General features: G+C 41.1%; 1 protein-coding gene and 1 pseudogene across 1 annotated transcript; one reads left to right on the top strand and one right to left on the bottom strand.

The window, feature by feature from the left end:
* Window positions 1-3,534, top strand: part of LOC149051020 (uncharacterized) — a 6,600-nt pseudogene extending 3,066 nt beyond the window's left edge.
* A 1,951-nt stretch (window positions 3,535-5,485) lies between these two features.
* On the bottom strand, window positions 5,486-11,344 carry LOC149051019 (uncharacterized). The gene has a single exon (XM_089195640.1). The coding sequence runs from the start codon at window positions 11,171-11,173 to the stop codon at window positions 5,693-5,695; it is 5,481 nt and encodes a 1,826-aa protein (XP_089051766.1). The 5' UTR covers window positions 11,174-11,344; the 3' UTR covers window positions 5,486-5,692.
* Window positions 11,345-11,696: the final 352 nt, after the last annotated feature.

The raw sequence follows: 11,696 nt of genomic DNA, 5'->3' as shown, positions 1-11,696 counted from the left end.
TTCGAGTCTTGTCTTGTGATTGTTTGGGCGATCGATGTAGTGGATGTTATTTGTGAAGGACGCAAGGGGCCTGTCCAAGAGCACAAACGAATTGGATTGTACACTTTAATCGTGTCTCTGCTATCTCAAGTTATGGTTGATCGTTTGAAGTACTCACTTTCCTGTAGGCGTTTTTAGAGCTTCAACTGTACTGTCAGTACAATGTACTTCCAATTATAGTGAAAAATTAAAGTTTACCGTTGCAGAAGTTTACGTTTTGTTTCAAAAGTTTTCTTTTGACACGAATCACAACTGGTGGGACCGATTACCAAAACAAAGAAAGTCAATGCCGAGTAAAGAAAAGTAAGACTATGTTAGCACTAGAGATACTGTAGTTACATCAAAGAGCTTGTTAGAAATGGAGGAATAATTATGGACTTTATCAGAGCAAGGAAAAGTCTTTTCGATCGTTAGTCTCAAAAATATCATCAGATACGATCAATGATGTGGGGGAATTTTGAATTAAAACAAGTACTAGTATCTGTACCAGTTTGGGCTTCCAGTTGTAATATGAATAGTTAAATAAATCAATTATTTCTTAATAAAATCATATTCATATATCAATTCAACTGCACAACAAAATGATGTACACTCTTTGCAACCTTTTTCTCCAATCTATTATATTACCAGAGTTATGTGACAATTCGATAGTCTGAAAAGACTCTTATTACATGCCACACAAGAAAGAACCAGTAGGGCTGATATTTAACAATGAAGATAAAAAACAAAATATTTCCAAAAGCCTTTTTTTTCCTGGGAACAAGACTAAATGAGGTCAGATGAAACTTATGTGGAGAGGTTTGTTGATCTCTTTAATTTTGAGAAAATGGATGATTTACATCCATCAGATTTTAGACAAACGAGACTCAAGTCATAAGGGCACTTTGACAGTGCATATTCTGCAGTAATTGTAATGGCTTGGATGCCTATTTGAGGAAATTTATAGTTTTCTAACCAGGGGTTTGGCTGTGCCAATTTTCAGGCAGGCAAATCATGTATCAGTCACCTAAGAAACTTATAGTTCTCAATGGAAGGTCAAAACTCTTAAGGAACATGACAATATTTTACTCCTCGTATTCTTTTCCAATTAAATTTGGACAAAACTTTGAAAAACTTTATTGACAAAAAAGATATAGACACAAGTTGCATATAGCATAAGCTAGTTGAGGCAAGTTGCATGGAGAGAACAAAAGATTGATAATTAATGCCAGGAGTAAGCTTCTGGTACTAATGACATTCTCTTCAGTGAATACCAACTTGCCACAGTAAATGTCACACCTATCCATTCCGTCAATAGTACCAACTATATGTAGTAGGGTCATTTATATCTCCCTAAACAGCAAAGAACATTAAAGTTAATTCCTATCATCAGTCTCGATTAAGAAATAAAAACTGAAGGTTCAAGACATTTCTGGCGAAGTGAAATGCAAGTCAAACTGGTTTGAAGACATTTTAACCTGAAATTCGTTTTTAAAATATGACAGAAATACTTTAATTAACATTCTAAAGAAACAAGGAGTTCCAGCCCCTTGAGTAATTATCCATTTGTAGAAGCACTCGTCTCGTATTTTAAGAAGCAGAGAAGTTTGATAATTTTAGTCTGCAAGTTTCATGATACACTTCGACTAAAAATTCATTTCGTATGGCAGAAGTATTCTACTGAGACAAACAAAACAGAATGAAGCTGACGCCATTCGTTTCGAATAACACATGAACATGAGGAAAACGGCACCAGTTTAGACTCAGGAGACAAAGCCCACGCATTTTTCTGAGGTAAATGAACTGGTTGGACCGAAAGCTAAATAAATAGAAAATAAACTGACAGTGGTGAGGGATTTGGGGGCCATGTGATAAATGAGTTTTGCCGAAGTTAATCCTCTAGTTAGCACTTGGAGCCCAAAAAGGCAAGTGGAAAAATTCTCACCATAATACAGCAACGAAATAAGATAAAGCCGGAGATGATTGAGGCGAGACTATAAGCGTTGTTAAGACACATGCCTACATACCATGTACAACAGACTTGGAGAGCGAAAAGGCCAAAGACAGTTGTGAGCCATGACTTGAAAATTCACCTCAACCTCCCAAAAACGAATTCGCCGAAGGTTTTAGCAAGAGCAACTCAATCCTGAAGCTGGAACATTTTTTAAAGCCTTATATCCGATGCGACTACAAAGAGAAAGAAAAGACGATGTTATTTGAAGTGATTTGAAGTTCGGGGGCGGCTGTGACTAAAAGTGGAACGGGGACGTGGGACTTGGGGACGCGGGACTTGGGGACGCGGAACCCGGGGACGTGGGACCCGAGGACGTGGGACCCGAGGACGTGGGACCCGAGGACGTGGGACCCGAGGATGTGGGACCCGGGGATGTGGGACTCGGAGTGATTTACTATAATAAGTTGACTGTTTCTAGTTTTCTTTAAGTTATCAGGACTTATTACAGTTCCACTGTTCCCATTCTCATTTCTCCTCATTTTTTCTCCAGTGTTATCAGGCAAAGTGAAGGTGATTTAGCATTGAAATCAACTTCATTTACGTCTCAACAGGTGTGTTTTCACAGCTTGTTGAAATATCGTGAGTGTTTAGTGTTCTTTCTTGACAATTGCATTTTTCCTTATAATATTGGCATCACGGTTGGATGAATCCCAAATGTTGTTAGAGTTTGTTTGTGCATGCATGTAACAAACATTTCTTAGTGTTACATTTGCTCACGGATCGATATTCTACTTTACCTTAATAGGTTGATAGCAGCCCAGTTCAGTCACCAGATGCTAGAAGACAGAAGGGGTATGCTAGGAATGTACATTACATTAAAATGATACGAGTATTCACTAACTCCCAACATGTAATATTAGGAGCTACATGACAGAAAGAAATTGACACATAGTAACAGAAAAACTAAGAGTTCGAGTAAACCATTATTGATTGATACCTATGGAGGAAGCTATACCAGAGCTACTGACGTTGACACAATGTTTCTAGCCTTATTTCATCAGTTTTCTAAGTAGTGTAAAAACTCCTGAAAGCAGTTAAACATTTGTCCCCAACTGCGGCAGCTACAGTTGGCTTTCATGACAAGGTTTATTGTTTGTGAACAATTTGTTTTATTGTTGACCCGCCCAATGTTGTAAAACCCCACAACAGCAGTTACTTGATGGCTGGTTCTTATAATCTTTTAACAAGGTTTCACTCTGTTAAACAAACCTTTTATTCTTGCTGCAGGAAAAGAAAAGTGGAGGAGTTTGGCTTTGTGCGCAGAGCAACACAATTTGAAAGCAACGAGGGCACTGTAGCAACAGAATGGAAAGTAAACTTCATGGAGGTAGTTGACGGTAATGATGAAAGTATCATCACCAGTAGCCATGAAAGCGAAATCACCAGTAGTGATGAGAGTGAAATCGATGATCAGTATGGATGATTCCGAGCAGGTATGTCTAAATGTATTTTGATTGAAAGCAGAACTCTCCTTTCTTGATGGAAGAAAGAAGTGTATTTAGCTTTTCTGTGGTGTCCAGAAAGTTTTGGTTGATTACTTCATTGCTTTTCCAAGAATTGGATTTTTACTCATAATCGCTTCCATTATGATTTTTGCGTAATTCAAATATTTCCATTTTGAGCACTTTTTCAAGGCTTAAAAAGGTACGTTAAAAATTCACTACCATCCAGTAAATTGAATAACAGACTGTGTCAATTTCCACCAGTTTGTTCTGCATTTCGTATCACTATTTATCAACAGTTTTCATGCGTATTGTCAGACTGAAAAAGCAGTATACATCTATTTTCGTTTTGCTTTAATCTTGTGGGCTTTTCGTTACTTGGCGCGGAATTGGAACCTTTGCTATGCAAGACGTGATATGTTGATGTTCTCTTTCTAGGAATCTAACAAGTATTACGAAGACGACAAGCGTATGCCATACTGAGAGAGAGGAAGAAGCTCTGCATATCTAAGTGAAGAGGTTGTCGACATTTTGATGAGAGAAAAAGAGCCCGTCTGTACCGAAGTGCTACTTCAACTTTGGAAATTTAGAACAACTATCGTTACTAAAACGAAAGTGGTATGAATGAGGTTTCTGTTACATTTATCATTATCATATCACAAGATGTGACTTTTTCCTGTGAATTCATGCACTGCCAACAGTTACCGATAATAGAGAAATTTTTAGCATGGCGTTTCCTGGCGGGAAGCGTTTCACGTCGTTGATTTCGTTACTTTGTCGTTGGATTCTTCAATAATTCTCTCAGAAAAGTAGGGAGAAATGACACCTTTACGACAAAGACGAAGCCACTTATTTTCGTTTTACAAATGCCTGATGACAGAAGTGAAATTTTTGCCGTTGGCGAAAGGGGATAACGTCATGCTTGAAAGGATTGAAAACGGTGTTAAGGTAAATGAACAGAACACAACATCATTAGTATAAAAATCTGGTTTAAGTTGGAAATTGTGTTTTTAGCTGGCATGCACAACTTATCTTAGTGGTTTCATGTTGTTTTGAGCCTTGTGAGACTAGTCTCCAGCAAAGCATTCATGTTGGTTTCAATTCAAGTGAGAATAAACAAATGACTTAAGTGTTGAGATCGTAGATTTATTGTATTCGTAAACAAATAGTGCACATCTTAATCAATAATGCTAAATTTGCTTTAGTAATAACGATCAATTTCAGTTCCTAATGAAATATGAAAGCCATAAAGAGTAATTTATGTACCTTTCGTCGGATTCTCCACACGTACTTTTCTACGGTTTCCACTCACTTTCCAGCTCGAGATCATTACGAGAATTATGTGCACATTTTAGGAATAAAAATGAAAGAAATCTACATTTTCGGACAACGGTTTTCCTGAGGTAAACATCAGCGTCGAAATAAGCAAGGATAAGGCACGGATGTTAAAAGAATTAGTAAGAACACACAGTTACTTACCAGCGTTGAAACTATTCTGTATCCAGAGTTCTCACGGTCAAACATGCATGCACATCTTATTGGTGCCACACTGAATGATAAAGCCCTATATATGGATGCTTAATGAAGTATGAAGGTATGTGGAAATTTCTAGTTCTCCTCGCAACCTCGCTGAAATCTGTACTATGGCCGCCACAGAGCGAAATGAAGTTATATTGAGTGAAGGTAATGGCCTTCAGGACACCAAACTTCTCACGGATAAAATCAACGCGGTGTGTCGCATCGAGATTGTTATCGAAGACTCGAAATCAGGCGAAAGGAAATGAAGGTAAGCTTTCGTTCCATTGTTATGAATTTCGTTTAGTAGAAAGACTTTGAGTTGTGCATATTGACTTATCTCGACTCTTCCCAAATTTCAGGCGAGGTACCGGTTTCCTATCCAAGTGTATAAAACGGATACAACAGGACAACTAAAGATAATAGTAAAGACTGTAAGAATAACAATATACGAGACAGTTTTTTCACGCATTCCTCATTCACATTCCTTCGTTGAAGAGTTTTTTCTTTTTTCTTGTCAAGAGTTCAAAGTTCAATTCGTGGGGGGTAAGAAACAAACAAAAATCACGTGACTCTCTCGGTCCAGTTTTCAACACACTCCCCCGCGTTGATTGATATCATCAATCAAAGTTCAGAGTTCAGAGTTCAATTAATCTTACGAACACAAATCATAACATGACAAAGTCAACTTAATAAATCTATCTCAATCAGAATTCACGACAACAACTGGGACATCCTCGTCCCTCACTACTCTAACAGGAACATTTGCCGCTTGGGGCATAGGATTGGCAGCTTCAGTGTCCAACTTCACTTCCAAAGGATAGAGCCTCTGCAATGGGCGTCTCCATTCTGCAGTTGGTGAATTACCAGACTTAACTCTTACTACTGCACTTCGAACTCGACCATCTCGTCCAGGAAGTAATCGTTCGATCTTTCCAAGGCGCCACAGCTGTCTCGGGATCTTATTGTCATGTAGACACACAATATCTCCCACTTGTACTTTACGGAGAGAGTTAGCTCTCTTAGAATAGCGATGGTATTCTCTAAGTTGTGTGAGATATTCTGACCGCCATCGGTTCCAGAAGTGATCCAGAATTCGCTGTAAGAATTTTGCTCTTCTTGTTAGTGTTTCCACGGTTTGGCCAACTTCATCCGACGAGCTCTTTGATGGTACTGACAAAATTCTGCGGCCCACAATCAGGTGTGAAGGTGTTAATGGTTCCTCCATTTCATCGAAGACATATGTCAAGGGTCGTGAGTTCAAGGCCGCTTCGACTTCCACAAGGACAGTAGATAGCTCATCATAGTTTAACCGAGCATTTCGTATACACTTCTTCAAACTCAACTTGACCGATTTTACCAGCCGTTCAAAAAATCCACCCCACCAAGGGGCTGCTTCAACGTTGAACTTCCACTGTGTGCCATCACGCTGACACTGGGCCTGCACTCTTGAATCCTTAAAAGTTTTCCCATTGTCACTGACAATCAAGACGGGAATTCCTCTTCTTCCTTTAAAGCGAGCAAGGGCTCTGATAAAACTCTCTGCACTTAGATTTGGAACAAGTTCAAGATGAACAGCTCGGGTTGCGGCGCACGTGAACAAAGCTATGTAGACCTTATTCATATCTCCCTTCTTTGCAAATACATCCTTGACATATATGGGCCCTGCGAAGTCCACTCCAACACGTGTAAATGCAAACTCATCACTCAATCGAAATTCAGGAAGAGGAGGGGGAGGAGGAACTGTATAGCTTCTCCCCTGTAACTTCTTACAAACAGAACAGTTTCCGATCGCAGTTTTCACAGTTTGCCTCCCTTTCGTCACCCAGAATCTTGATCTTAGTTCTGTGAGTGTATCCCTCACACCATTGTGAAGAACCTTGAAGTGACAGTCATTGATAACCAGGTAGGTGAATCGTGAACATCTTGAAAGGAATATCGGAAAACGAGCATCATATGGAATCGGGGCATTTTTAAGACGACCACCACACCTCAAGATTCCCTTGTCATCCGTGAACAGTGATAACGAGACCTTGACCTGGTCAAAGTTCTTGTCATTGTAGACGGATCTCTGCACCTCCTTGATCCAAAGTTCTCTTGCTTGATTCATCTCTTCTTGCGTTACTTCTCCATTAATCAATTCCTTCTTCCTTTTACTTTGCTTGAGATTAGAAACAAATCGCAAAACATATGCGGTGACTCGCATCAGTCTTTGAAGACTACTGAACTTTTTCAAGGGAATGATGCAATCAAGATTTAGCCGATTTTCTGAAGTCGCCTCTCCAGAGGCAATGTTCACAAGAACTGAACTGTCATGCTGCTTCTTGCTGTTGTTACAGCTTCCCTTCTTCAGTTCTAGGCGAGGATCTGAATCATTACTTGTGACTTCAACAGAGTTCATTTTAAGACTTGGCCACTGCTCCTTCTCAGCCCTAAGAAACTCAGGGCCACCCCACCACAACTGATTGGTGATCAATTTCGAGGTCATTGACCCACGCGAACAGATGTCAGCTGGATTGGATTCCGTGGGGCAATAATTCCACTGAGCTGGCTTTGTAAGTCGACGGATCTCAACCACTCTGTTTTGAATGAATTGCTTGAATTCTCTACTTACACCCCAAATCCACCACAGAGCAATTTGAGAATCTAACCAGCAATGTACAGAATCAACTTTCAATGTTCCGTCAAATGCTGTCAACACCGTATTGACTAATCGGGCCAGAATGAGAGCGCCTACTAACTCCAGTCGAGGTATGGTTTCTCCATTCATCGGGGCAACTCTGGTTTTTGATGACACAAGCTGGGTGAAGACAGTTCCAGTGGCTGTTTCAACGCGTAAGTACACAACTGCTCCATAGGCCTTCTCACTTGCATCCCCAAAACCATGGAGTTGAACACTTTGCAAGTCTGCTTTTGACCAACCATGGAAGTAGTGTCTCTTCAGTTGTACCACTCCCACCTTCTTAGCATCTTGAACAAGCTTTAACCACTGTTCATGGATAAATGAATCCACAGGGTCATCCCAACCAACCCCTGTCTTGCAAATAGATTGAAAGATGATCTTCAGTGGAATGATGACTGGACTCAGTAGTCCCAAGGGGTCATACAGCTTGCTTGTTGTACCAAGAATAGCTCTCTTCGTAACCAGACAAGCATTGTCAGTTTCTAGTGAAGAGGTCAGATCCAAGAGCAACAAATCTTTCTCCCTGTCCCAACCAACTCCAAGTACTTTGAGTTTTGATGTGGTGAAGTTCTTCGCTGTCCCAAACAGAGAACTTGAGTAGGTTTCGTCTTCCTCTTGAATCGGGTGTTCCTTAACAAAACTGCTTGAAACTTGATGAGGCTGACTTTCAGATTGTCCAATTCTTTCCTGCAGGACTTTGGAGTTGGAGACCCACTTTCGCATATTGAAGCCTCCATTCTTGAAAGACGACTTCAGATTCTCATACATCTCGAGAACTGAATTATCGGAATCATCTCCACTAACAAAGTCATCCACGTACAAACTTTTCAGAGTTCTCTCAGCAAACTCTCTGGGAATGTCAGCAGAGGATAAATGATGACGAATTGTTGCGTTTAATAAGAAGGGACTTGAGGAGACACCAAATGCAACTCTTGCAAATCGATACACTTGGAGTTTCGGGCGACTGCTTGTGATATCGTCAATCCACAGGAAACGAAGATAGTCACGATCTCTTGGGTGAACTGAAACATTTAAGAAGGCTTTCTCAATGTCTCCTATGAGGGCTACCTTGTGAGCCCGGAACCTCAGGAGGACGTCATAAATGAGAGGAGACAGTGGGGGACCAGCATACAGACAGTCATTAAGGCTTGGTGTGTTCCTTCCTGATCGAGCACTGGCATCATAAACAATACGCAGTTTAGTAGTGTCCTTGTCGACACGGATCACTTCATGATGAGGAAGGTAATGTACCTTGCCCACACCATTATTAGTACCTTGCTCCACTGGTTCCACGATTCCCTGTTTCTCCTGATCTCGGATGACGTCATCATAGTGCTCTAACACCTCAGGCTTCAAATTCAGACGCTTCAGCAGTGAAACTAGCCTTGACTTGCACAATGCAAAATTATCTGGAAGCAGCTCATGGTCTTCCTTGAAGGGTAGCTGTACTTGATATCTTCCCTCTGTAAACTCAACTTTGCTCACAAATTTGTCATACAGAGACAAACTGTCATTTCGAATCCCAAGTGATTCATAGTCCCAGAATTTTCCAAGTTCAAAGGCAATTTCATCCCGATTGACAACAATCGCTTCCACTTTCAGAACATGGGTTGCAGTAAGATTCACTGTGTTACCATTGTCATTGTGAGACATAATCATGGTGGGGCCAGAGAGGACATATCCTAGTTTGGTGGCAAGGGCAACAGGCTCCCACGGTGCACCTCTCACTATGGTTCCTTCGACCAATGACCAATAATGATCAGCACCAATGAGAATGCTGATAGGCAGATCTCCTCTACCACACCTGTCGGCTAAAGAGAGGCCGTGCAGATGTTCACAGCTAGACTGAACGAGCTCTGTGGGTTGTTGGGTCAGGGGGCCACATATGACTGGTACCACATAGGCTTGTATGTAGACAATTGCATCACACATGGTTTTGATACCCACTTGAGCAATTTCGCATGTTCGTAATCTGGCATCAGACTCACCAAAGGTTTTAATCAGAAGTGACTCTCTACCAATCACTGGTAACTTCAGTCTGTCTTTAAGGTTCTTAGTTATGTAAGATCTCTGACTGCATGAGTCAAATACCAGGCGAACACTTAGGGAAGAAGTGTCATTATCTGGACGCACAACTTCAGCGGTTGCCGTCTGCAACAACACAGACCCTCTAGACTGATCCACATACATACTGGTAGATACACTGGCCACATTATCTTGATCTTGCCCACCCAGGGTTGATTGAGAACCACCGCAAATTGCTACATGGTGAGCTCCTTGACATTTAAGACATTTCATATGAGCTTGACAGTTACGTGCCAAATGTCCTTGCTTGAGACAAAGGAAACACTTGCCTTTCCTTTTAAGAACTTCCTTTCTAGATTCAGTACTTGTGACAACATTACACTTAGAACTCTGATGGTTTTGATTGCAAAATGAACACCAAACACGAGAAAACTGCTTATCCTTAGAACTGTCAGTGTACAAAGCTGATGTAGAAAGTGGCAACTCACCTCTCTGATTTGAGGATCTGAACTCTTTGGTTTTGACGAGACATTGTTCTCTCAATTGCAGTTCCTTGTGAAATTCAACCAAAATATCTTTCAGATTCCATGTCTCCGATTCCAGATTGCGAGTGATAGCGATTCGAAATTCCTCCGGTAATTTCTGCACAACTATTGGTGTTAAGAAACAACCATACATCTCGGAAGAGATTTCCATACCTTCTAATCCACGAACATGAGATTCCACTGTGTCGTACAAGCTTCGGAGTTTCTTAACTTCACCAATCGATTCCACCTTGGGGAGTTTGGTGAGTACTTCGATGTGGCTAGAGATCACCATCTGCCGATTTCCGAATCTTTGTTTCAGTAGATCAACCGCCTTTTCGTAGTTAGCACTCGTCAGGGCTAGACCGGCGACCGAACTTTGTGCAGTGCCAGTGAGAAGTGATTTCAGATAGTTGAATTTATCCACGGAAGACAGATTTGGGTTCTCGTGAACCGCAGACTCGAAAGATTCCCAGAAAGGATACCAATGCATGGGATTTCCGTGGAATTTCTTCAGCTCAAGCTTGGGTAACTTTGCATGAGTGAAGGCTTTCGAAACGTGACCTTGAGAAGTTCCCGCGCTTTCGGGAGGAACAGGTTGCACCACGGAGGGGGATTTCTGGCTCTTCCCCTTACTTTCTTGAGCTTCCAAAACAGATTCTAACTCTACAATACACTCCTGAATGGAGCTCATTAGCTCACAGCTCTCACAGACTTCGGTATCAATAACTTCAACGTCATCCACCAGATCCACAATTTCGCGGTCGAGCGATTGAAGCTCCGAATACTTCGTTTCAAGAGCGGTTCGAAGAAATTTCAGCCTTTTCACTTCGACGAGATTACCTTCAGCGGTTAACCCTTTAGCATCTTCGATAGTTTTCTCGACAAACTTTCGATGACCGTCGCGAAATTTCCTCAGATTCTTCAATTTCTTCTTCCCCGACTGCGACATGTCACCCACGTGCTTCCAGCTCGCATTCACAACAATTTCATTCAAGACGTTCTTCAGAGCGGTAGAATCCCGGTTTTCGATTCCCGGGTCTCGGCACCAAATGTATAAAACGGATACAACAGGACAACTAAAGATAATAGTAAAGACTGTAAGAATAACAATATACGAGACAGTTTTTTCACGCATTCCTCATTCACATTCCTTCGTTGAAGAGTTTTTTCTTTTTTCTTGTCAAGAGTTCAAAGTTCAATTCGTGGGGGGTAAGAAACAAACAAAAATCACGTGACTCTCTCGGTCCAGTTTTCAACACCAAGCTTTATACGCCAAGTGAGAGAGGTTGCAGTGAAATTTATGGGGTGGTCACTAATAACCACGTGCTTCCCTCAGAAACCTATGCCAAAAATGCGATCGTCACATTCGGTTATGACAGACCAGGAGAAGGAGAGAAAGTTAAATTAAAACCAAAAATAATGTTTCGTACTGAAAAGGTTAGTACGTATGCGCATGTGATCCAATGCAAATT

Source organism: Pocillopora damicornis, chromosome 2, assembly GCF_964200805.1.
Source record: "Pocillopora damicornis chromosome 2, jaPocDami1.2, whole genome shotgun sequence".
NCBI classification, from domain to species: domain Eukaryota; kingdom Metazoa; phylum Cnidaria; class Anthozoa; order Scleractinia; family Pocilloporidae; genus Pocillopora; species Pocillopora damicornis.
Note: the sequence above shows the minus strand (reverse complement) of the source record. Positions and strands in the feature narration are given on the sequence as shown.

Bases quoted from the DNA above. Each gene is read 5' to 3' on its own strand.
- LOC149051019 (XM_089195640.1), bottom strand. From the start codon at position 11,173: ATGTCGCAGTCGGGGAAGAAGAAATTGAAGAATCTGAGGAAATTTCGC.